This window comes from Acipenser ruthenus, chromosome 20 (genome assembly GCF_902713425.1).
Source record: "Acipenser ruthenus chromosome 20, fAciRut3.2 maternal haplotype, whole genome shotgun sequence".
NCBI classification, from domain to species: Eukaryota; Metazoa; Chordata; class Actinopteri; order Acipenseriformes; family Acipenseridae; genus Acipenser; species Acipenser ruthenus.
The window spans coordinates 13,613,193-13,641,151 of record NC_081208.1 but is presented as its reverse complement, the minus strand read 5'-3'; the positions used below and the strand labels follow the sequence as shown (position 1 = coordinate 13,641,151).

The 27,959-nt window shown below is 40.1% G+C and overlaps 1 protein-coding gene across 3 annotated transcripts in view; it reads left to right on the top strand.

Moving 5' to 3' along the window:
* Window positions 1–2,338: 2,338 nt before the first annotated feature.
* The window catches only part of LOC117425377 (C-type lectin domain family 4 member E-like), a 136,548-nt gene continuing 110,927 nt past the window's right edge, over window positions 2,339–27,959 (top strand). For 2 of the 3 annotated variants that reach the window (XM_058993524.1, XM_058993523.1), the window contains exon 1: window positions 2,339–2,475. In XM_058993524.1, the coding sequence (XP_058849507.1) occupies window positions 2,361–2,475 (115 nt within the window). In that variant the 5' untranslated portion in view covers window positions 2,339–2,360. The remainder of the gene's footprint in view (window positions 2,476–27,959) is intronic. The other variant, XM_058993525.1, reaches the window with a different exon arrangement.

The window sequence follows — 27,959 nt, the reverse complement described above, 5'->3', positions numbered from 1 at the left end:
TTGTTCATAGAATGTTGTTTTCCATTATGAGTTGTAACAAATGCATGTATACTGTGGGCTAGGTTTTGAGATGCACATGATTTTTTCTTTTTAGAAATGTTTTCGTACTAACTTTTGTACTTGATAACATTACTTTAAAAATCCAATTGATGCCTATGATTAATAAGTTTTTTGAAGCTATTAATATGTTGCAATATTAACTAAATCGAGTCACTAATCAAATTGATTCATCTTGTTACATAATTGATTTATTAAAATGTATGGATATACTGCTGCTTTATTAATTGCTGCCTTGTTCAGTTATCTTACAATAACAACACTGGCCCCATTAGAATATGGGTAATATCCATGTTCAGTGTTATACTTGCTGCTTATATAATTGAATGCATTTCTATAGAGACTCATAATAAAGTGTTGTGATTCAGACACACTTTCGTTGTTGTGCTTTCCTCCTTCTCCTACACCTTCAGCACCTATTCTGACATCATTAAAAGGCACGCCACTCCTGGCACCATAATCTTACACCTGGAATCATTCATAAGAACATAAGAAAGTTTACAAACAAGAGGAGGCCATTCGGCCCATCTTGCTCGTTTGGTTGTTAGTAGCTTATTGATCCCAGAATCTCATCAAGCAGCTTCTTGAAGGATCCCAGGATGTCAGCTTCAACAACATTACTGGGGAGTTGGTTCCAGACCCTCACAATTCTCTGTGTAAAAATGTGCCTCCTATTTTCTGTTCTGAATGCCCCTTTATCTAAACTCCATTTGTGACCCCTGGTCCTTGTTTCTTTTTTCAGGTCAAAAAAGTCCCCTGGGTCGACATTGTCTATACCTTGTAGGATTTTGAATGCTTGAATCAGATCACAGCGTAGTCTTCTTTGTTCAAGACTGAATAGATTCAATTCTTTTAGCCAGTCTGCATACGACATGCCTTTTAAACCCGGGATAATTCTGATTGCTCTTCTTTGCACTCTTTCTAGAGTAGCAATATCCTTTTTGTAACGAGGTGACCAGAACTGAACACAATATTCTAGGTGAGGTCTTACTAATGCATTGTAAAGTTTTAACATTACTTCCCTTGATTTAAATTCAACACTTTTCACTATATATCGGAGCATTTTGTTGGCCTTTTTTATAGCTTCCCCACATTGTCTAGATGAAGACATTTCTGAGTCAACATAAACTCCTAGGTCTTTTTCATAGATTCCTTCTTCAATTTCAGTATCTCCCATATGATATTTATAATGCACATTTGTATTGCCTGCGTGCAGTACCTTACACTTTTCTCTATTCAGAGTGCGTCTTATTGTCAATACTCAGCCATGGTTTATTCCCTTTAGTCTGGGTGTTAAGGTGCTTTGACCTGAATTCAGGGCCAGCTCTTCAGTTCTAGCTGCCAGGTTCCCTTTACTCACACAGACTGGATCAGCAGAGTGTCTGTATTGTAGAGAGTGCAATCTAGTGAACACATACTAAAATTGTGTTAGTTTCAAGATTCTTGCCAGTATGTTGCCTCAGTCAGTACACACGACAAAGACAAATAAATACTGCTCTCTCTCTCTCTGAGTAGCATTCTTCTCCTCTTTGTGTAATCAGCCCATTTCAGTTGTATTCAGTAAAGGGATCGTCCAAAATGATTATTAAATTCAGCAATCGCACACAGCACGGTTTATGAGATATTAGCTGTAATACTGTCTGTACAGTGACGACGGGTAGAATAACCGGTTTATTCCGAATTTTACCCCAAAATTACAGGATTATTTTTTTTTAACTGAACCTCGGTTTTTACTGATTTATAACTGATTTTTTGTCTGCTATTGAATATTTTCCTGGTACTATTTTCCAGGAAATACACAATATTTTATTTAAAATACTGTTTCGTTTTGACTCCGACATTGTAATAAGCAGCCTTGCATTGCACTGCTATGCATCATATTCCACATGTAAAGTGTGTATACTGAGAATTTTGTATCCCGATTTTTACCGAAGTTTCAATTAAAAAACATTTTTTTTACAGATTTTATCCCTATTTTAATATTTGTAAAATAAACTCCAGGTAACCTTTTTTAAAGATAAAACCCGAAAATGCCGAACACTTATACTATAATACATGCTCCCCTTACAGGGATACTTCAAAAGATACAAAATCACAGAGGGGCACAGCTATAAAATTGAATCTCAGACCCTGAAAAAAATAGAAAATGTAATTCTTCTTAAAAAAGATATTGTTTTTTCTAGCTTCCTCTGTACAGAAATGACCTTGTTGATTTTGAGTTGTTTAGTATACAGGAAGACTACATAGCCACTGAGTTTTAAATAGCCGCTGTAGCTCTTGTAGGTTCTTCCTGTGTTAGATTCATGCTGGTCACCCTCCATTCTGCTACAATCTCACGACAATCTAACAAGATGTTTGGTGAAGATATCTACGCCAATGTGAGTCCAGACGACCAAGCAGCTGCTAAACTATCTGCAGGTGAGCACTGTCTCTGTAAACTTGGTGCTTTATTACATGAAGAACGGGCTCCCTTTAAAATTGTTGCGTACATTTCTCTGTGCTTTGCTGACACACTTGACTGGGTCTCAGACTCCGCTGTGTAACTCTCTTTGCCAGTTTGCAGTGGTAAAGAGCTGCTTTGCTGTGACCAGACTCGGGTTTCTAATGTTGGGGAGGTGGGAAGGAGATTTCTGCTCATCCATAACTATTAAACACTCAATAGTGCTACATTTAGAAATAAGGAAACTTCATAAATTCAGTGACACACGTTTTGACTAGATTGTTTTTTCAATTTTTTCAGTGTTTTTCTGCTCAACTAAGTTAAACAGTTTGCTGGATGAGGATACAAGTTTTCTGTTTCTGGTTTATGTATTGAACTGCACTGGGAGAAATGGTCTCAGTTTAAATAATTTGATTAAAATATATGAGAACAAAATATGTATATACTATAGAGAGCATAAAAATATTTGTTTAGGGGTGAAAATGATGATTAGAGCTGGCTAAGCAAACAAATAAATCGGGGCAATATTTTTTATGTTGTAATTGATTTCTATCAATCCGATTCCGATTCTTAATTAAAACATTGATAAACCTGTCAATTGTGAAATGAATTTAGCTTATCCAGTCACAGGGTGATTTTCAAAGCCTTTTGCTCCAGAGTAGAATTTGCTCCTGATTTTCTGAAAGTAATTGTAAAAGTTTAAAGGTACACGTAATATTTATTTTCACTTACACAGTTTTGGAAAATTACCTGGAGTTTATTAGCAGTTAGTAAAGGCAGAGCAAAAAGCTTTGAAAGTTGTTCTATAAATGTTTTTCTAGTTTATAATATCATTGTGCCTGCGTTACAGAGCACAACCGGGCCATGAACGGGTTTCAGTTCAACACCAACCCTGAATAAAATGTTTTTACTGTTATTAAGAACAGTAATAATCAGAAGCAGTGGAATTTCAAAATAACAGAAGCCGTTTTTATTTTAGTGAGGTAGGCTATAATGTTTGTTTGTTTTTCATTAAAAACTGGTCGTTGTTCTTTATTTAAATTAATGTTCAGCTTTCATATTGAAGCTTGTTGTGTACTACTCATTCAATCAAACCAAGAAGGAATTTGCATCATTTAAGACGTTTATCAAGTCAAGTAAGCTTATTTGTGTATATGTTACACTCATAGTCAGCATTCGGTCAATCTCTGGTAAATAAAAAAAAAATCATTTCGCAATTTGAGCTTTACAAATGATCAAAGAACGAAATGAAAGGTTATTTCGATCTTTGAACAAATTATTTTTGCTCAAATTGCGAAATGGAAAATATCAAACAAGCAAAGAGCGAAACAGAAAGGAAGAAAAGGTCATTTTGGTCTTTGAGCAAATTATGTTCTTCAAATTTGAGTAAAACGATATAATCAAATTACGAGATGTGCTTTAAGCAAACGCACAGTTCCCAAACGGATTTGTAAGATGCTGCTCAACTTGCGAACAGCAAATTGCGTGGTATTAAAAATGGGCATCAAGTGAAATACAAACTTTTTAACACAATATTTTTTTTTTAATTGAGTGAACATAAAATCAGTAAATTCTATTCATACGATACACGTCATTGATTCATTATTTATGTATTAAGTATTTATGACGTTAACCAATTGAGGCCGTGGTCTCATTTACAAGAAGGTTATGGGCAGAGACGCGGGAACGAATTTCAAACTGGGGGTGCTGAAAATGAAAGGGGGGGGCACCTTTGGGCAATATTTAAATATATACAAAGTCGTCATTTTGTGTGCATTTCACCATAAAAAATATGCACAGACCAAGTGAGTTCCATAAGGAATAAGACATCAGAAACACGAGTCTGAACATGTTTATGTAAGATTCAAAGCAACAAGACAACGTATTAACTACGTTGCAAATCAGATGCTGAATAAATGAAATGCAATGACATACTAAACACATAGCCTATTGTGCTGTGCTTAGATGTATTTTTAAAATACAAATAAAATACATTCATCTTCAGCACCAAAATGCTTCCCTTCTATTCGAAATGTGTATATTCACACGTTATAAATTGTGGTGGTCTCGTAACACAGATCAGATTTGAAAACATGTTACACACACCCGTGCTAATCGGGAAAGTTCCGCCTTTCGTACATTCGTTGTGTAGAAGCACTGGGAAACAAAGTTACAGTTTTAAAGGCAGCGCGCTACCGCTTAGCATTTGGTAGCAACTGTTACTTATTAATATAGGGTTGGTAGATTTTACATTTATTTCTGTTCTCTCTACCTGTCTGTAAAGCTGTGATTAGCATCGTTTAACCATGGGCTGGATTAAATCGCGCTCCAATATTTTGTAGATCTGCATTCCTTAATGAAAACTGATGGCTTTCCTCTCACTGTGAGGAGGATGTAGTCGCTACACTACACACCGCTGATTCCGTAACATACAGATATCCTGTCTGGATACACACGGCTTGATAAACCACTTGAAGTATTAATTATCTCATGTGTTTGCATTAAAATGGGCGCTATTTAAATTGCAGTCCGGGGATACAGAGCAATAAACCTGTTAGCAATCGAGCTAGTCGCGCTGCTTTTATCTGTGAGCAATTCTTTAGAGTGAAAGAAAGATTGAAGTCAATATCGTTGTAAACTGATTTGTTTAGATTGTGTTTTTATTCTAATTGTTTTATCTCTTAGTAGTTTCACCCACTCTCTCCTTTATAAACGTCTTGCGTCCCTCCCCGCCTTCCATTTATATACGCCTTACATTTCTTTTTTACGTTGTGGAACTCCCACATTATTCAACTCAAAATGTAACAATCAACAATGGTCAATGGAAAAACTGTTTCCTAATGGAAGCTAAACATGAAAATGGCAGTTTGTCATGCCGTGGAAAGAAACGCAATTGTACATCCATTAAAACAGACGTAAGCTTACCTTGTTAATCTACCTTCCTTAACGATTGAACGTCTTCTGAGTTCTTACCGAAAACATAAAATGTCACTTTTTACTTGAATCCATATTAAACAAATCTCAAATTCCAAATACAGTACTATATGAACCTACTAATGGAAATGATCGTGCCTCGCTGGCCTGGGCTGTTGCAGTAACAGATAGAAAAGGGCAGAGTGAATAAAATAAAACACACGACAGAGAAGACAGCACCACTGTTTAGAGTACGAGGTCTTTGGTTTAATTAAATTAAAATAAGTGGCATACAGAACGTGGACTGGTTCTTACTACTAGTAAAAAGAAACGCAGGAAGGTTATGATTTGTTTACTGAGAAATATATTGACACATGTTAACAGTTAAATACCCTTTACTCTCGACTGTATTATTTTTTAGCATGGGTCAACATTTCAAATAGGGCCTACATATAGGTCTGTATTTTTATGTTCACATAAAAAGTAAAAATACAACTTCTTCTGTCTTTGTACACATAGAAACTATGTTATTAAAAAAAAGTTGCATTATTGTCTACTGTAAAAGCAAGAACATATTGTGACACCCAGCCCCGTATCGTGTGCCAGCCCCGTATCGTGTGACACCCAGCCTCGTATCGTGTGCCAGCCCCGTATCGTGTGACACCCAGCCTCGTATCGTGTGACACCCAGCCCTGTATCGTGTGACACCCAGCCCCGTATCGTGTGACACCCAGCCCCGTATCGTGTGACACCCAGCCCCGCGTCTTCTATTCCTGTCCTGTCTTGCAACCCGGCACAATCAGTTTATCTGTCTTCAATCTCAGAATTATACACACCCAGAACACAGTGTCTCCTAATACTCCTAACATAACATGCCCCCCACCAGTCACCTGAACCCCCTTTTTATAAATCCGCCATTAACTGAAACCGCTTTCTAATGTGAAACAAATCCGAACTAAATAACGTGCATTATGAAGGCACATTTCTCTTGTCAAAATTAGACCCTTTTCTAGCCAGCATTATTTAAAAAAATTAAAATAAAATCTACGCATTCACGTGAATGCATTGCTTTCTAATCTGTGCTCATTCTACTGCTTGCGTTTATTGAACTCTGGCTGTCCCAGCCTTTTCGCTCGGCATAAAAGTAGCGCAGTGCATTGAATATATTCCTAACTCTGTTTGAATAACAAAATAAAATAAAATAAAATACATTAAAAAAAAAATAACCCACAGTTTTAATACTTTTCATTTTCAACAATATATGTGCTACAGTCTTGCCAGGGGTATAAGAATACAGTATACCATTATTTCAATTATTTCAGTACGTTTTTGGAGAGGTTAGCTACATATAGTAACAGAAGTTAATGTGAAACAAAAAGAGGCTACATTTGTAGCTTGACTTGTGAACTGTGCCGATAGATTTCAGCTCGATTTCAGTTATTATATGAGTTTATTCAGCTTTAATATCTCACAAGACTATATGCCAAAACTAAATTCTATTAACACTACTTCTGGAGATAATGTGCCGTCATTCAAACCAAAATGCTATCAGTCCTAGCGACTGTGAGAACCGTTTGTGAACACTGAATCCGTGCAAATAAATAAAAAGCAACAACTATGCATTTTCATCATACTTCATGTTTATTCTTTATTTTTATTCTTTTTAATTGTAATATTTGTAATGTAATTGTAATCTATTCAGCATTAGTCCTCCTCTTCATCTCCGGCCACTTCATCTTGTGCCCTTTGCCTGGATTTGTTCAGCTTTTCCTAAAAGGAAAACAGTATGTGCTCAACTCAAAAGTGTACTGATATGTGCTCAACTCAAAAGTGTAATTGTATGTGCTCAACTCAAAAGTGTACTGGTAGTCGCTTACATTGTTTAGCAATACAGATACACATTAGTTCTCAATGTACATGTCAACTTGTTGATAGAGAACAGCTCGTTCCTATTCATATGTCTAAAAATAATCCCAGTTTTTATTGGACGTGCTTAATAACGCATTCTGTATCTTTGAGAAATGACTATGGGTCACAGAAATATAATGCTTTAACGTAACTGTGAGTAACACAATGGTGGGTCTACAAAAAGATGAACTGTATTATTAGTATAAGGTTTAGCCATACAAAAAACTGAAAGCTAGATAAATGAAAACCACATCAGTAAAATCAAAGTCCAGAATGCATTATGGCCCATTTTACCAAATGTGGCAAAATATCACTTTATTTGAGTATCCTTTTTTATCTGCTATAGGAAACATCAAGTGTATAATTAGTATAATTTTGACCTATGAAGTGTCTTGTGACTAAACATTACAAAAAACAATAAAATAATATGACATGCACTACTATTGCCATGCTTCATGTTGGAGAGACTTTGAAACTATTTGGAAAGTTTTATTTTTTACTGGCTTTACTATAACTTACTATGACGCAATAACAAATCCTTAAATGACCACAATTAAGACATTATCAGTCTCCTTACGTAGGGTACAGCAGCTGGTGGCCACTGTGCCACGGGCACCACTGGTAAAATCAATTCCACTACAACCTGGTTTACACCACCCACCCAGAGAGAGGTTTTGATCATCAGATCTACAATCACTGGTTACCTTTAAATAAAAAAAATACAAAATAATTTCTTACTAATTATCACTTTGTTGATGTAGAGGTCTTCGAACCTCGGCTTTCCAGCGTTGCCCTAGCATGACGTAAGCTTGTTGGTAAATAGCAGATCAGCCCCTCCGATGGAACTGGGGTAGAGGATCTGAGGAATAGTCCATGAGCCAAATTATATATATATATATATATAAACAGTGTGACCATGATAATCAAAAAGGTCAGCTGTTTGCTGCAGCGCCCCTAATGTAGCTGACGTTGAGTACATCTCACATACCAAGTTTGGTGGTTGGGAAGTAGGTAAAAAAAAAACAGTTAGCTATTCACTGCAGCTTCGCTATAGGTGCCACAGTAATGAATAGCAATCTGGAAACCCTAATAGCAAGATGGTCAGGAAGTAGACAGTGTAAATACCCCGGGCGGAACTACATTCCATGGTGATGTGGGCTGGGTCAAACCCGAAAACCCTCCCCTAAATCAAGGATAATATATTACATATGTTTTTATATTATTAACCTAGCTGTGGTGAAAACCAGCAACATTTCATACGCCTGCATTGACTCTCCATAGAATTATTTTGCCTAATTGTCCATATACCACAATGCTTTGCGCAGTGAGACGGAAGTCGAGTATCTTGTTACATAGAATATCTTTTGAAACGCCCTTCTAAATATTATTGGCTGAAGCAGTTTTGAGTGAGGCTGGATTTTCATTAATTAAAATATTAGTGCGTGCTCCCACTGGCTAGAAAGGTTGCAGTGTTTTCGGCACAGTGCGAGCTTGACAGTTGAAAGTTTGTCTGTTTGTTGGGAAGTCTGTCTGGTTGATTGGAAATTTGCAGGCCCGTACATCCTTTCATATTAATTAATTGACAAATGAATTAATTAATTATTAGGTGAATTAACTAATACGTTTATGAATTACTGTATGAATTGACAAATTTATGGACGAATTGCTGGACAAATTGACCAGTTCACGAATTGACAAACAAATTGACAAACTAACGGCTGGATAGTTTTGGCACAAATGGCGCTCCATAGCTGCCAGTGACTGATCAGGGGACGGCACGATCTGCAGCCTCAGTAACAGACAAGTTACCAGATGAGATAGACTGGAGTTAGTAAGAGGTGAGTCGCTCATCATTTCCACAATGTATTTATTTTTGTGCACAATCATTGTAAACTTAAGCAAAATGAGGTGTTCCTAATATTTGCACCTAGATTTTTTTTTTTCCATGTGCTTTATAGATATCAGCTCATTACATTCCCCCCCCCCCCAAAAAAAAAATATATTATTATTATTATTTTATTTTATTTTATTTTATTTTATTTTATTTTATTTTATTTTATTTTTATTTTTTACCGTTTTCAGAAATGGGAAAACTGAAAATGTTGCTTGTACTTTTCATTTTTCTTTTTTTTCATCTACAGTTCAAAAATTTGAAGAAAAAAGCAAACATCAAACTGCAGTAAAACACCACATTCAAAAATTGAATAGCAAGCTGTAAAAATGAATAGCAAGCTGTAGAAACGAATAGCAGGCTGGAAGAGCGAAGAGCAAGCTAGAAAAGAGCTGCAGGCTGGAATAGAGAGCTGCAGGCTGGAATAGAGAGCTGCAGGCTGGAATAGAGAGCTGCAGGCTGGAATAGAGAGCTGCAAGCTGGAATAGCGAGCTGCAGGCTGGAATAGCGAGCTGCAGGCTGGAATAGAGAGCTGCAGGCTGGAATAGCGAATAGCAAGCTAGAATAGAGAGCTGCAAGCTGGAATAGCGAGCTGCAGGCTGGAATAGAGAGCTGCAGGCTGGAATAGAGAGCTGCAGGCTGGAATAGAGAGCTGCTGGCTGGAATAGAGAGCTGCAGGCTAGAATAGAGAGCTGCAAGCTGGAATAGAGAGCTGCAGGCTGGAATAGAGAGCTGCAGGCTGGAATAGAGAGCTGCAGGCTGGAATAGCGAATAGCAAGCTAGAATAGAGAGCTGCAAGCTGGAATAGCGAGCTGCAGGCTGGAATACAGAGCTGCAGGCTGGAATAGAGAGCTGCAGGCTGGAATAGAGAGCTGCAGGCTGGAATAGCGAGCTGCAGGCTAGAATAGAGAGCTGCAGGCTGGAATAGAGAGCTGCAGGCTGGAATAGAGAGCTGCAAGCTGGAATAGAGAGCTGCAGGCTGGAATAGCGAATAGCAAGCTAGAATAGAGAGCTGCAGGCTAGAATAGAGAGCTGCAGGCTGGAATAGAGAGCTGCAGGCTGGAATAGCGAATAGCAAGCTAGAATAGAGAGCTGCAAGCTGGAATAGCGAATAGCAAGCTAGAATAGAGAGCTGCAGGCTGGAATAGCGAGCTGCAGGCTGGAATAGAGAGCTGCAGGCTGGAATAGAGAGCTGCAGGCTGGAATAGCGAGCTGCAGGCTAGAATAGAGAGCTGCAGGCTGGAATAGAGAGCTGCAGGCTGGAATAGCGAATAGCAAGCTAGAATAGAGAGCTGCAGGCTGGAATAGCGAGCTGCAGGCTGGAATAGCGAGCTGCAGGCTGGAATAGAGAGCTGCAGGCTGGAATAGAGAGCTGCAGGCTGGAATAGCGAGCTGCAGGCTGGAATAGAGAGCTGCAGGCTGGAATAGAGAGCTGCAGGCTGGAATAGAGAGCTGCAGGCTAGAATAGAGAGCTGCAGGCTAGAATAGCGAATAGCACACACACACAAACACAATTATATAAAATATAATTTCTACAAGTTTTACTACTTAGAATTTATTATGTGTGTGTGTTTGTGGAACATCTAAAAGTTATATATATTAAGTCAGAAGAAAGGGATCTTGACTGTTGAAACCTTGTGAGCCACAAGCATGATTCCTGCTCCGGTTTACATGGGTTTTTACAGCTATTTTTATCGTGAGAAAACAACTGACCCTGCCCTTAAAGTCTCGCTGCCAAAAGGACGTCCTTTTGCTGTTTCACGATGTGTTCGCGTGACAACATCACACGGTCATGACTGTAGAGTCGATTTTCACGTGCATGTAAACCCAGCCATTGACAAATGCTGCGATCACGATGTTTAAAATGGGAATTTTCCATGGCAATTTTACAAACTTAGTGTACAAAAAAAAAATAGTCTTGCATAATGATTTATTCGTAATGTGGATTTTTTTTGGTAAATGTATGTCATGTATTCAACATGTAGGTATATCTATCTAATATATATTATTATTTGTTTATTTAGCAGACGCCTTACAGAGACTAGGGTGTGTGAACTGTGCATCAGCTGCAGAGTCACTTACAATTACGTCTCACCCAAAAGACGGAGCACAAGGAGGTTAAGTGACTTACTCAGGGTCACACAATGAGTCAGTGGCTAAGGTGGGATTTGAATCGGGGACTTCCTTGTTACAAGCCCTTTTCTTTAACCACTGGACCACACAGCCTCATATATATATATAAAATATTTCAATGGAAAGATTCCACATTCTAAATACGGTTGAGCTAGAGGGATATAATCCCTGATATATGCCTGTAAAATCTGTGTAACCGCATCACAAAAACAAATCAAACAAGATCACTCCATCAGCTATTAACAAAATGTCATTTTCTAGTAATTTCAACCTTTTTACTAAGATGTCAGTTGCAGAATGGCTAAATCAAAACATCCCGGAAAATCCAAGCCCCTCTGAGATGTCTACAGTCGCTGTAAGTAGTACAGAGAGAAGTACTGTGGGACAAACTGAACCGGTTTCTTCATCAAGCGCTTCTGAAGGTGACACGGCTTCTGCTGTCCAAGTACTAGGCAACTGGAAATATTCAAATCAATTACCAAGGAAAATGCTATTTTATACTAAATAATAATAATAATAATAAATCTTTTTTTCTGTTTTCAAATAAGTGTACAGTTTTAAAAACGCTGTTTGTACACTCATTTTATAGAGAAGATCATTGTAATGGAGGGCTATTTATAGAATGTTCATTTTAGAGTGAAAAAAAGGAAAACCTAAAAATTCAGTTAAAATCAATAAAAATTATAGATAATTGCGCTGTAACATTGAAGTATATGAGCAGAATAATCGGACATTACCAGGTTATTATTATTATTATTATTATTATTATTATTATTATTATTATTGATGAAAAATAAAGCCTTATTTTTGTGTATTGTTATTATTTGCAGCGCAGACAATCATGGAGTTTCCATGAGGGTCAATTTACACGTGAAATGGCGATGCGCGTGCACGTTTGGGAGAATTACTCGTGTAAATCAGGTTTGTGGAGAGGGATAGAGAAGGAAAACCACGCCCAGTTTCGCATGGAAACCCGCATTTCACGTGTAAATGTTGATGAGTGTGTTTATCCTTAACTATAAATATTGCAAGGGAGCAGGTCAATTGTTACTGTGGATTCCAAGACATCAGAAAATAACGGCTGATGGGCGGTTTTATTTTTAGTAGTGGTGTAGTTCACCTTAATGATAATGCGGGCAGCTTTTTTATTATTGTTTTTTGCTGTGTCTGGCCTGTCATGTTGTATATCTCTTGTGGGTTTACAGTTCCCTTTCAATTCGAAGACGACCACCAAAGACATTACGTATGGGATATGCCTGCCCACTGGGTAGGTATCGCTGAGCTCTCTATAACAGAGCTGCCGATAGGCCCCTTCCTGGGATGATGCACTCGGTCCCGCCCACCGAGGTGATAAAGCTGCCATCCAAAGGAAGCCATTTATCTTTTTCCTTCTCAAGACAGTACGGTAAGACCTCTGTTTTGAGCTGAGCGTGTTGATAGAAAAGAGCTTGAGTTGAATCGAGTCAATTGTATTTCCCTGGCATTCATGCTGAAGGCTGGCTTGCCGCTTTCCCGGAATCAACGACTTGCCTTTCTGTCTTTCAGCGGCCTCCTAGCTTGCGTGGTAGGCCGCTCTTTGTATCTGTCGGTCATGTGAGTGACTGCCTGTGCAGTCATCCGTGAGTGGTTATTATAGTGTTCTTGTGTGTTGAGAAGAACAATCCAAAGGCAGTATGATGAGTATTCATAACCTGTATTCATTTAATTGTTAAACCTAAAACAAACAACTTTTGCTTCCAGCTTGCAACTGCAACTTCCCGCTATATCCCAAAACCCGGACTGGAGTGACGTAACAATCAGCTACGTTACTTCACTCAAAACATGGACTGGACTCAAACAGCGCCACAGTATTATAACAACATTACATCTCTCCCTTGTTTTAACAAGATAATAGATGTACATATACATATACATATATATATTTATAAGCCCTTTCTTTAAAGTCTTTGAAACTGTAATTTGTGTGATTTCTGGAAAGTCCATTAAATCAAATTTCTTTAATCAGATATCTTGGAGGTCTTCGAGTTTCTCTTGAAGGGTAATGTCTTTCATGTGATGGGATTTGTTGATCACGCTGGAGTTCTGAATTCTCTCTGCCTCCTCCTAAATTGGTGCATGTTGTCTGGGGGACATCCCCTACCTCTTCCATGGCAGGTAAATCCTTGTTTGGGGTTTTGACCACTTTGAAGTGTGATGAATTTCTAGTGACACGGTGTCCGTGATTTTCAGCTGTAAGCATTGTTCCTTTGATGTCGACCACCTGGTATGGTGTGCTATGGAATGGGGTGGATAGTTTACCTTTGTGCAGTTGGCGGTAAAGTACCGTGTCTCCTATTTTGATGTCCAAAGGATGTGCATTGTTGTGACAATCTGCATATGTCTTCATGCGTTGCTTCGCTTTTCGATCGGTGTCTCGAAGTGATGTGTCTTCAGTTTGATGGTGCAGGCTGGGAAGTGTAGTGTTGATTTTTCTGCCAAACATCAGTTCAGCTGGGGTCAGTTTCGTGGTGATATGCGGTGCAGCTCTATAGTTCCTGAGAAACTTGAAAAGATGTTGTTTCCATGGCTTGCCCTCGGAATGTGTGGCAGAAACTGTCTTTTTAAGTGTTCTCATAAAACGTTCCACCTCTGCATTTGCTCTTGGCCAGTAGGGTATAATTCTTCTGTGTTTGAAACCAAGGTAGGTAGAAAAGTTTTTGAACTCTTGGCTATTGAAAGGAGGACCATTGTCAGTCTTGACAACCTGCGGAATTCCAAAAGATGAGAAAATCTTGTCCAGTTTTGGAATGATTGTATTTGCTGATGTGGACTTAACAATTTCTACCTCTGGGTAGCGGGAGTATTCATCTAACACAACAAGCAGATAATCCCCAGAAGGAAAAGGTCCTGTGAAATCAATGGCCACTTGAAACCACGGTCCTTTTGGAAGTTCAGACATTTGAAGAGGTTCCATGTGTGTTTGTGGCACAGCAGCTTGGCATGGGATGCAGTTGTGGATTAGATTTTCTACACGTTTATCAATGCCTGGAAACCACACTTTGTCTCTTATTAGTTGTTTTGTCTTGACTGTGCCTAGATGGCCTTCATGAGCTAAAGCTAGTGCTCTAGACTGCAACGAGGTTGGTATAACGAGTCTGTTGCCTCTGAGTATGATGTCCGCATCTGCATTGGTGGTAAGCTCATTGCGCAGGGGATAGAAAGCTTTAAGTGTGGTAAAGTCAATATTTGTGAGTGTGTCAGGAGTTTTATTAATGTCATGCCAATTTCCTTTCTGAATTAAATCTGCTAGCCTTTGTAGCGTAGGGTCTTGCTTGGTCTCTTGTTTCACTTCTAGCATGGTCATCGCCTTGGGGACCGTGTGATCAGCAATGAAACTTATGTACTCTTCCGCAATCGTGCTAGCTTGCGTGTTGTGTGATGACATGTGTGATATGGGATGCCTTGACATGTAATCAGCAGGGTTATCCTTTCCAGCTTGGTGGATCACTTTAAAGGTATAGGGTTGCAAACGGAGTCTCCATCTTTCTATTCTAGCGGGTGGTGTTGCTTTTGGGTTGTTGAAGATGTACTCCAGTGGTTTATGATCCGTGATCACAGTGAAATCAGATCCGTATAAGTACAGGTGAAAGTGTTCACATGCCCAGATGATTGCTAGTGCTTCCCGTTCTATTTGAGAGTATCGTTGTTCTACAGGAGTGAGAGCTCTACTAGCATATGCGATTATGTTTGTGATTCTGCTGACTGGTGCTTGTTGGCTGAGAATGGCACCTAAACCAACCGGACTAGCATCTACAAGAACGGTTGTGTCTTTAGTTTGGTCAAAATATGCCATTGTCTTGTGGCTTGTCAACTGCCGTTTCAATTCACCTAAAGCAAAATCGTGTTTTGAATTCCAGCACCACAATTTGTCTTTCTTTGTAAGTTCACGAAGGGGTTGTGATGTTGTAGCAAAATCTGGAATAAAACGTGCACTGTAGGTTACCATGCCAAGTAAACTGCGTACTTCTGTGGTACTGGTTGGGGCTGTCATGTTCATTATAGCCTCAATTTTTTTGGGGTCTGCAGAGATGCCTTCTTTTGAGAAAATGTATCCATAAAATTCTAGTTTAGATTTGTTATACTCACATTTGTTTTTGTTTAGGGTGAGGTGATTTTCTTGCAGTCTTTGGAACACAGCTTTGAGACTCTTGTCATGGTCTTCTGGAGTCTTCCCAAATACTATTATGTCATCACTGATGTTTCTGACATTTGGAATTCTTTGCAAGACCTGCTGGATGGTGTTTTGAAATAGCTCAGCAGCAGATGAAATCCCAAAGTTCAATCTCTTGTAGCGCCACAGACCAACATGAGTGGTGAACGTGGTAATGTATCTTGATTCTGGTGCTAGCTCAAGCTGGTGGTATCCAGCATTTAAATCAAGCTTAGAGAATACCACTGCTCCATTGAGATCATGGATTAGGTCATCTACTGTGGGAGTCAAGTGGCGTTCTCGCAGAATGGCTGTGTTTGGTAATCTCATATCAATGCAAATACGAACTCTGTCTGGGTCTTTGGGTTTGGGAGCCACAACAATACCCAGGGTGTTGGACCACTTATTCTTTCTATAATGTCCTGACTTTCAAGCAGACTTAGTTCTTCCTCCACTTTTTTACGTATGTGGAAAGGAATTCTTCGATGTGGCTGGACAACTGGTGGAATGTCAGGGTTGACATGCAGCTTGACTTGGAAATCTTTTAACTTTCCAATTCCTTCAAAGATATTTGCATGTTGTGTCAAGAGTGACTCTAAGAATGGTGGGTGGACCTTTGGAGTTGTATGTGACACTGAATTAATTATTTTTAAAAGTCCAAGTTCAGTGGCTGTCTGGCAGCTCAACAACGAGCCATAGTGCCCTTTGACAATGTAGAAAACAGTAGGGACAATTTTTGTGCTGTTGCTAACTGTAGTGCAGAATTTTCCCAACAGTGGTAGGGCTGTGCGAGATCCATATGTGCAAATTTTAATGTTTGCGCGCTGGAGTTGTACCTTGTCTTGTAGTTTGGTGTAAGCAGTTTCATCCATTATGTTCACGCTGGCACCGGAGTCCACAATGACATCAATAGCAGTGTTCTCAACAATAATCTTGGTAAGAGGTTGTTTTGGGTTAATGGTATACACAGTGTAAAGGCATTCATCATCTGAACTTGATCTTCTGTCAGTTTTGCTGGAAGAGTCATCACTTACATGCACTTTGGACTTTATATGTTGCTTTCCAGGGTTCTTTGTGGTGGGCAAGTGTAGTTTTGAACGGCAGCATTTTTCAAAATGATTCAGTTTTCCACATGCTCTGCATGTTTTGCCTTTAGCAGGGCAAAAGGCCTGTCCTCCTCTGTGAGGGTAGCTGCCTCCACAGTTGTTGCATTTATTATTGTCAGGTGCCCTGTTGGTGTATGCTTCTCTGGTGAATTGACGTTTGTTGTGTTGAATGGAATTCACAGGCATTGCGTTTTGAAATTGCTGTTTTGTTTCTTCTATACTTTTTGCATGAAGTTCTGAGAATTCCATAGCCCTTCCTGTGTCCAGCAGTTCTTTCAGTGTCATGTCAGCATTTCGTAGCGCTCTCCTTCTTAAATGCGTGGATGTGCAGCTTAAAATAATTTGAGATTTGATTTCCCTTTCTATACTTGCAAACTCGCATGTTGCTGCCAGGTGTCTGAGTCTCGTATGATATGCATCAAGGGTTTCATCTGCCATCTGTTTCGCCTGACGAAAAACGTATGTTTCATATTCTATGTTTTTTTTCGGCGAAAAGTACTCAGTCAGTTTCGTTACTGCAGTATCATAAGCATCCACTCCCCCGGTTTCTGGAAACGTCTCAAAAACATCAAACACATCAGGTCCAGCGTAATGTAAAAGCATAGCTTTCTTTTGTTTGTTGTCTTTAATGTTTAACGCAATAATGAAGTTCTGAAATCTTTGAATCCACTTAGTCCAGCGGGGCCCGAGTGAGCTAGGGTCACTGTGTATGTCAAATGAAGGAAACGGAGGAAGTCCAGCTGCAGCCGCCATTTCGTGGTCGTATTTATTTATTTATTTATTTATTTATAACTCACGTGTTGCGTTGTTCAGATATCCTCGTCGCCAAATATAGTGTTCTTGTGTGTTGAGAAGAACAATCCAAAGGCAGTATGATGAGTATTCATAACCTGTATTCATTTAATTGTTAAACCTAAAACAAACAACTTTTGCTTCCAGCTTGCAACTGCAACTTCCTGCTATATCCCAAAACCCGGACTGGAGTGACGTAACAATCAGCTACGTTACTTCACTCAAAACATGGACTGGACTCAAACAGCGCCACAGTATTATAACAACATTACAGTTATCTATTCTGCCGGAGAATACACAGTTCCTCCACGGGGCTAGGCCTTGCCGTAACCCCATTCTAGAGTGACTCTTCCAGCCGCTCTCTCCTCCATGGGGCTAGGCCTTGCCGCATCCCCGCTGTCGAGTAGACCCTGCCGGCTGTGTAGGCCCGCCCACCTCGGTGAGTCGGGCCTTGTAAACAAATAGTATGCTCTCCTCTTTTCTATCTTTCCACGTATTTGCTGTCTGCTTCAACTCGCCCACTGCGGCTTCGGCCTTGTGTCCACCCTGGTACAAGCTATGCGCTGACCAGATGTGCTGACCACGCGGTTAGGATATGCACATTGCGTAGCGGCCTCCCTGGTGCTTCGGTACCGCGGCGCATGCATAGCCTTTGATACTCAGTGCATACGGCACATGGTGCCTATCGCCTCAGCGTCAGTGCACGGTCACAGCGCTGCACGGTACTCGGTGCATGCAAGGCTTGGTACGCACGGTGCAAGCAGTGCTTGGTACCCACTGCCACAACGCTAGTGCGAGAACACACAATGCTGCACGGTACACGGTGCGCACGGCCCTTGGGACGCATGGTGCACGTGGTGCACACGGTGTTTGGCTACTGACTACACCCAGCGCAACAGCTCACGGTGCTGCACGGTACTCGGTGCACATAGTGCCACGGTACTCAAGGTGCACAGGCTCAGCATGCATGGTACATGCGGTTCATGGTGCACACGGTGCTTGGTAATAAACTGTTGCACGGGCATACAGTGCCACACGGTACGCGGCGCACAAGGTGCCCACAGTACTCAGTACGTGGTGTTAGGTACCCTCTGCTACAGCTCTAGTGGGTGAGCGCATGCCGTTCGCACTTAACCAGTGCTAGGGCACAGTACAAGTGGTGTTTTCTGCATGGCCCATGCAAAACACCAGGCCAATGTCAGGCAAGTCGAGGTTCCACCCCTGCACAGCCTGAAATGCCAATATCCTGCAAGAGGACAAGCATACCCTCTGTGTGCAATGCTTGGGCGTTCAACATGCTACCTTGGCCCTCGAGAGGGAGGTGGCCTGTAACATCTGTGAGGCCTTCCAGCCCCGGGTGAAGGAAGCTCGTTTCGGGCGGTCCACGAGGGCTGGACCATCGGCGACTCTTGGAACCCCAGAGCCCCTCCTCCATGACCTGTCCCAGGACCCCCTGCGGGACATCTCCAATGTGCAGGCTGCCCGTAGATGCTCCCCATCGCCACGAGCGAGAAGGGCGAAGTGTTCCAAGCAGGCAAGGGATATTATGGACCTCAAGGCCCAGATGGCCCAGATCTTAGAGATCTTGGCTAAACAGGCACCAGCGGCCCAGGCCCAGGCCCCGTTGCAGCCCCAGTTGCCATACCCCCCCCTCCCTTAGGGAAGTTCAAGGGGGATGGGAAGAGGCGTCTCAGCTGGCGCAAGAGGACACGCTCTCCATAGCGGCATCTGGGGAGGGGGCCTCCTTCTCCTCTGACATGCAGGTGGGCGAGACAACTGCTGAGGAAGAAGCTGGCTTCAAGGTGGCCTCGGAAGTCTAGCTATGAGGACACCAAGGCCGTGACCTCGGTTGTTTTTTTGCATCATCAATGCTGATGCTCATGTAAAAATTCTGGTACAGTACAAAAGACTGTTTAATTTTCTCTGTTGGTTTGCTGGGTAACACAGATTTGGAGGTTGAATAGTAAATACCAAGCAGTCCTATAAATACTGCCAGCTATAGCTTGAAACCTAATTTTGACCTCGGTAGAATGTCATCTCTGATTACGATGCTGCTTCTAACCAAGGGTCGTATACGCAGCATCACCTGACCCCCTATATGCTATATTGCCTGAATGAAAGGGATATATATAAGGGATATAACATCTCTGCCGGTTTTCAGCCATGGTGATCTGCAATACCTGTTGGTCAGTTTCATTTTATACCTCAGAGTTCATTTTAATTAATGAGTCGTAAGATAAATTAGGTATTGTGACAGAAATATAATGAATCTTGGTTGTAGATATCCCTCCCGACCTGTGAGGGCGCTAAGCAGCGAGGACCGAGTTCTTTGGACAGGCTGGCCTGACAGTTCTTTCCCCGGGTTGGGAAGTCGGTCAGTCTGGAAGAAGGCAAGACTCTGTTGCAAGAACGTGTTGACCCGGAAGGGAAACAGTGTAGCCATTCGTTTACCAAGGGATCATGCGTGACAGCATATAAGGGAGAATCGTAATCGGTTCCTTCGCTTTGGTTATGAAATATAACCCGGAAGGACCCATGCAGCATTTGTAAAATATCGTGAGTGTTTGTTTGTCTTGATTATAATTGTTACTTGTGTGTTTATAGACGGCTTACACGTTCCGGAGCTGTCGCTAAGAGCCAGCACTGAACCCGGAACAGCACTGCACTATTTGTCACTCTTTAAACTGTATCACCCTCCAGGAGCACTACAGCACGCACCCGGGACTGGTGACCGTGTTTGTATATTGTGGGAGGGATACCTGTGTTTATTGTTTGGGACTGCAACCCGTTATTATTTAACCCTGTGCATTACACATTGCTGTGTATTGCCGGAGATCATTGTTTTCACACCTGGAGTATAAAAAAAACCATCCTTTTCCATATCGGATTACAATCTCTGTCTGTGTTATTCCTGCACTGCATCACCTCGGCACCTGTTCACAATCAGCCACTTTGCCACAGGTATTCACTACTAATGACATGACACCCCACTAATGACATTTGAAAAATAATTTGGGCAAGAGCAGTAAAACACATTATTAACCAGCCAGGCACGAGGTATTTTGCTTTATTACAGAAGCTTAGATTCACTCGTGTACCAGTTCTCTGCGCATGGAAACCACATTTTCCCAATCTTCAAAAACAGCACAAAAAAGCATTTTACACAAGACATTTTTCTCTTGTAAATGTCTCGAGTTAAAAAAAAATATAATAACAATACACAAAAATAAGGCTTTTCGCTGTCATATTTTCATTATTATTAATAATAATAATAATAATAATAATAATAATAATAATAAATAACAGCGTACACATAAGGGCGGGACACTCCGCCACAACAATATATTTATATATATATATATCTACAGTGCTTATAGAAAGTCTACACTTTGTTGTGTCAGTGCCTCAGAGTTTCATGCATTTAAATGAGGATTTTTTTCCACTTATCTACACACCATACTCCACACTGTTAAGGGGAAAAAAGGTTTTATTGAGAAAAATATATATATATTAAAAATACAAAACTGAAATAATTGGATAAGTCTCCATCTCCCTGAGTTAATACTTGGTAGAAGCACCTTTGGCAGAAATTACAGCTGTGAGTCTGTTGGGATAGGTCTCTACCAACTTTGCACACCTAGATTTGGCAATATTTGACCATTCTTCTTTACAAAACTGTTCAAGCTCTGTCAAGTTCCTTGGGGAGCGTTGATGGACAGCAGTCTTCAAGTCATGCCACAAATTTTCGATTGGATTTAGGTCAAGGCTCTGACTGGGCCACTCAAGGACATTTACCTTTTTGTTCCTTAGCCACTCCAGTGTATCTTTGGCTGTGTGCTTTGGGTCGTCATGCTGAAAGGTGAACTTCCGTCCCAGTTTCAGCTTTCTTGCAGAGGGCAGCAGGTTTTCCTCAAGGACTTCTCTGTACTTTGCTCCATTCATTTTTCCTTCTATCCTGACAAGTGCCCCAGTCCCTGCCGATGAGAAACATCCCCATAACATGATGCTGCCACCACCATGCTTCACAGTAGGGATGGTGGTCTTTGGGTGATGCGCTGTGTTGGGTTTGCGCTAAACATAATGCTTTGCATTTAGGCCAAAAAGTTCCATTTTAGTTTCGTCAGACCACAAAATCTTTTTGCCACATGGCTACAGAATCTCCCGAGTGTTTTTTTGCATACTTCAAAAACAGGATTCAAGGTGGGCTTTCTTGAGTAATGGCTTCCTTCTTGCCACCCTACCATACAGGCCAGATTTGTGGAGTGCTTGGGATATTGTTGTCACATGCACACTTTGACCAGTCTTGGCCATAAAAGCCTGTAGCTCTTGCAAAGTTGCCATTGGCCTCTTGCTAGCCTCTCTGATCAGTCTCCTTCTTGCTCGGTCATCCAGTTTGGAGGGACAGCCTGATCTAGGCAGGGTCTTGGTAGTGTCATACACCTTCCACTTCTTAATAATAGTCTTGAACGTGCTCCAAGGGATATTCAAGGCCTTTGATATTTTTTTATACCCATCCCCTGATCTGTGCCTTTCAACAACTTTGTCCTGAAGTTCTTTTGAAAGCACCTTGGTGCTCATGGTTGAGTCTTTGCTTTGAAATGCACTACCCAGCAGAGGGAACCTATAGGAACTGCTGAATTTATCCTGAAATCATGTGAATCACTAACTTAGGTGGAGGCCACTTAACTTGGTGTGTGATTTTTGAAGGCGATTGGTTACACCTGAGCTAATTTAGGATTGCTATTACAAGAGTGGTAGACACTTATCCAACCAAGTTATTTCAGTTTTTATTTCATTAATTTTCTACAAATTTTTAGAATATCTTTTTCACTTGGAAGTTGTGGGGTAGGATGTGTAAATAAATGAAAGAAAAAAACTATTTTAATGCTTTTTAATTCTAGGCTATAAGGCAACAAATGGTGAACATTTTGAAAGGGGGTGTAGACTTTCTATAGGCACTTTATATATATATATATATATACACAGTGCCTTGAAAAAGTCTTCACACCCTTGAACATTTTTCACATTCTGCTGCCTAAAAAATTCTATTCAAAATGCATTAAAGCAGGAGTTTGTTTCACTGATCTACACAACATCATCTACACTTTCAACGTGAAAGAACAATTTATAGAAATATTCAAAAAGTAATAAAAAATAAAAAAACAAAAAGTCTTGATTGCATAAGTCTTCACACCCCTTGAGTCCCTTTTGCAGCAATAACAGCCATGAGTCGTTTTGGATAAGTCTCTACCAATTTAGCACAGCGGGATGGTGCCGTTATTGTCCATTCTTGGCAGAATAGCTCAAGCTCTTTCAAGTTGGCTGGGGATCGTCTGTGGACTGCAGTCTTCAAGTCTTGCCACAGATTTTCTATAGGATTCAGGTCTGGGCTTTGACTAGGCCACTCGAGGACATTCAGTTTCTTCTTGCTGAGCCACTCCATTGTTGCTTTTGCTTTGTGCTTAGGATCATTGTCCTGCTGAAAGGTGAATCTTCTCCCCAGTCCCAGGTCTCTGGATGACTGGAACAGGTTTTCCTCCAGGATCTGTCTGTACTTTGCACCATCCATCTTTCCCTCGATCTTCACAAGCCTCCCTGTCCCCGCTGCTGCAAAACATCGCCAAACCATAATGCTGCCACCACCATGCTTTACTGTAGGGATGGTGTTAGCAGGGTAATGTGCCGTGTTTGGTTTACACCACACTTATCGCTTAGCATGGAGACCAAAAAGTTCCACTTTGGTCTCATCAAACCACAAAACCTTCTCCCACATGCGTGCAGTGTCCCCTAAGTGTTTCTTTGCAAAACCTACGCGGCACATCAAATGGCTTTTTTTTTTCATCAGTGGCTTCCTTCTTGTCACCCTCCCATACAGGCCATGTTTGTGGAGTACTCTTGAGATTGTTGAACAGTCAATGTTTCCCCAGTCTCAGCCAGAGACCTCTGTAGTTCTTTAAAAGTAATCTTAGGCCTCACAGTGACCTCCCTCAGCAGTTTCCTTAAGCCACGGCTACTGACTTTGGAGGGACGGCCTGATCGAGGCAGTGTCTTGGTGGTGCCAGACTGTTAACACTTTACAATGATGGACCTTGACAATGTCCCAAGGGATATTCAAATACATTGAAAGTTGCTTATAGCCTTCCCCCAATCTGTACCTTTCAGTAACTTTATCCCGGAGTACTTTTGGCAGCTCCTTGTTCAGCATGTTTTGCCACTTGCTTCAAATTCACTTCATACAACAGAAACAATTTGATTCTTCATCCAGGAGTATTCAAATCAGTTGAACTACTGTGATTGGACAGGTGGTCTCTATTTAACTTATTATGTGCATTGTTAAGATAATTTGTTGTACCTGAGCTAATTTGGGTTTGCTATGACAAAGGGTGTGAAGACTTATGCAATCAATACTTTTTGTTTTTTTTATTTTTAATTACTTTTTGAATATTTCTATAATTGTTCTTTCACGTTGAAAGTGTAGATGATGTTGTGTAGATCAGTGAAACAAACTCCTACTTTAATGTGTTTTTTAATGTGAATTTTTTAGGCAGCAGAATGTGAAAAATGTTCAAGGGTGTGAAGACTTTTTCAAGGCACTGTATATATATATATATATATATATATATATATATATATACACACACACACATGTTGAATACATAACATGCATTTACCAAAAAATCCACTTTAGGTAATCAACATTACAAATAAATCATTATGCAAGACTAATGTATTTTTTTTTTTTTGTACAATAAGTTTCCCACTTTAAACTCTGTGATCTCAGCATTTGTTAACAATGATGCTGGTGTACATGTGCTGAGAGAAGCGAGCTTCACAAGCAAAGCTTTACCAGCAGCCCTAAGTTATAGTTTATGACTTTCCTCGTGGTTAGCGACTCCTCTTTTAATGACCTGACAGTGTTTTTTTTTCTTGATTAAAACAGAGAAATGTGTGATTTGAGACAGGGGTTAAATTAGGTGCGATTCTCATTTTTCCATTTGAAACGTGATTCAAATGCATTTGTCTCTAGACTGATGTGAACTGGGGGAACGCAAGGCTTATCAGCGTTTATATTTATGTAATGTAAACTAGATAACTCCGCTATTCAGCAGAAGTAGTACCGCAAACAGTCTGCACATTGGGTGACACGTAACATGTGACAGTGCGCCATGATGATGTCACAAATAGTCATGTGACCCACAAAAGTGCATTTTGTCCGACAAAAGTGCATTTCGTCCCACAAAATGGTATTTTGTGCACATAATTAGCATTTTTTCCCCACAAAATAATAATGTTATTTTAAATACATTTGTGGATGAAACTGATACCTTACTGTGTTTTTCATGGACAGAATGTATACTTGACAAATCATTATGTCCACAAAATGATCTAAGGAAAAGTGTATTTTATCCACAAAATTAAAAAGTTTTATTTCATTTCGTCCACAAAATGAAAACTCTCTTTTACCTTTTGGTCCACAAAATGAAAACTCTCTCTCACCTTTCGTGGACAAAATTAAATACATTTGTTTTTCATTTTGTGGGACGAAATGCATGTTGTAATGTATTTTGTGCAGAAAAGCTCTTTCGTTGACAAAATGGTGCATGACACAAACGGCGCACCATAGCAAAAGGCTTTGTGTATATGGTCGTGCTTTGTGTTATCATGTTCTTCCGGGGGCCATAACCTCTAAGGGCGCGAAAGACCTGGGCTTCTGGTTGGCTGGCACCAGGGGGACAGGCGGGCTGGCCGAAGAAAAGGATAAATATGGGGGGGACTATTGCTGGTAGGGGCGGTGCAGTCAAAAGTTGCTCTGACATGTGATTGACTCAGCTGTGTCAGGATTGCCTGCCTGGATGAGATCTGAATACACTGCATTTAATAAAGCGCTCAGTTTGCTAAAAGCTGGTATGGTTATAAATATGCATTAATATATGAAAAATGTCATTCGAAACTAACCCTTCGTCCACATCTAAGGCCAAGTTTTGGCTAGTTTTTAGTAATGTTGCAGGAACGTTATAAGAACATTATTTGATTTATTTTTTCAAGATCATGTTATGTCGGTCAACTCTTTAATGAATTGCAAAATAAACATTATAATGACAATGAAACACATTTCTGTTGGCAACATGAATATACTAATAACGTTAGCAGAACGTTCTGTAATAACCTAAGCAATACAGAACCTACAGATAATGTTGCGGTCACGTTACCTGTTTGCTTATCCTGTACTCTCCAATCATTTTTTAATTTTTCAGATTGCTTCCCACCCACCTCGTCTTCATATTCCGGTGTTTTTTTCATCGAGCGAAGTTGGCGATCAGTGAATGTAATAAATTGTGTTAGAAATGGATAGATTTGCTACACGAGATAACGGTTGCGGGACCAGCACTAGTATTTACATTTACTGGATCCGAGGATGATCCAAGCTCCAGTGCATTATTATTCAGGAGGTTTTGTCAAACAAAACTCTAAATCCACCAGAATTGAGACGGCATTTATTTACAAATCATTCAGAATGTGAAAAAATAAACAATTTTAAACAAAAGAAACAGGAACCTTGCCATCAGCAACATTCATACATATACACATACAACTCTGCTTCAAAATTATGTTGTAAAAAAAAAAAAAGTGTGGCAAGTGGTCTGGGAAAAATCCAAACACCAAGGTGGTCCCTACATTGAAAAAGGATGGGAACCGCTGTCTTAGAGGAATTAGACCAATTTAATGATATAAAACAAGAAGCAACTCTTGAGTGGTCCTTCCTGCAGTTAAATATATACTGTTGACATTGTTTTATTTAACACACACACACATTATATATATATGTGCTTCAGTATTTGTTTATATAGTAAACCAGTTTTTCTGACAAGGCAGTATTCACTGCCTTACTCAGAGAATACTGACCTTCAAAAGACAGTACTTTCTATAACACTTTCCTTTAATAAACTGCATGTGGAATTCTAGGTGCAGCTCTGTGCAGAGATGCCATTGGTACTGGTTGTGCCATGTGGTGACTTGCATGTATTTGTAATTAACATGTGCTCAGTAAGTACATAGTGAACATTTTATGCTGAAACACCTGCCCAATTTGTGTTTGCAATGACTAAAACTGTAACTTCACAACAGCAAGGTTTGCTCTTCTTAATTGATAAAAAAACAACATGTATAAATATATTTGCCTCTCTACACTCGACAGTTATTCCTTCAGTTTGCCCCCCACTTTCTAACGAAGTTAGACTTCTTGTACAGCTTGTAGAATGAAACACTCACCTACAGGTACCAAAACTGAGTGTTATTGAATAAGAGAGTTTACTGTTCCTGAGCTTATCTATACATGAAAAAGTGAGAATTTAGATTTTTCTATTCCGTTATTATACAGTTAAACTGTTGATTATTAGCTATCAACATTAAAAATTATGTCAAACTCTTAAAGGTTTTTTCTGACTTTGTTTTTGCACGCCAAGACGCTGATAAAGACTAATTGGAAACCTTTGAAAGAATCTTCCTAGTTTCTATCAGCATTTCACACACACACACACACACAAGGGCAATGGGACATCCAGGGGAACGGGATAATGAGGCTCTATGAGATCAAATCACAAATAGCCTTCTTATTACAATCCACTCATTAGACATGTATCCTCTCTCTGTGGTGTTGTGTCAAGAGTACACACTGTCAAAAGATCTGCTTTTCCACTGATAAATAATTCAACCTACACTTGGGAGTGGCACTTTCATTCTATTACAGGAAAATTAACATTATTATTAATGTATTTGTTTAACATGCCACTTCTGTGCTGTGAGATACTGTACACTACGCCACTGTACTCTCTCACACTCCCTCAAGCTGGTACAGTGTGGTCTGCACTCAGAGAGAAGTGTGACAGTTTACTGTAAACGATGCACAAGGCGTTACAGTGTTAAGAACCACAGAGCAGTGTGGAGAAAACCACACGCTGCACAGTGAAGGATGCAACATCCTGAGTCCACAGTGCTGCAGAGAGAGAGAGAGAGAGCACTCTGCAGGAAGTGCACTGGACTGTGCAGAGCTGTCGTACACAGCATACGAATCACTCAACTATTCTGGCTCTTCAGTTTTATTCATTACAGGTTATAGGTTTTAAATATTTTCTTCTCCCTCGTAACTTTCTTCTCGTTCTTCTGTAAATCAACTAGTTTTACAGACTTTTTTATTTTCACTTTATTTAAAAGAATCGATTGTAAAGCCCTGGTTAGCTCTCCTTTAAAAGGGTGGACAGTAATCATTTAAAGCCCGTGTGACAAACTAGGGTGCTCTTGCCACATGCAGGGCCATCTTCACTTGTCTTCTTGTGTAAACGGAACAGCATTCCATACGAGCACAGGTAGAATTTCAACAAGGCAGGTCTGTGTTTAAAATAAACATAAAAGAAAATAAACAAAACCAAAAACCTAACTCCTTCCAGGACTGCTAACTAAACAGTTCGGTTCTAAACTATACCGGACTGCTAAGATGTTTACCGCTCACAAAAACCCACATATTTTAACACG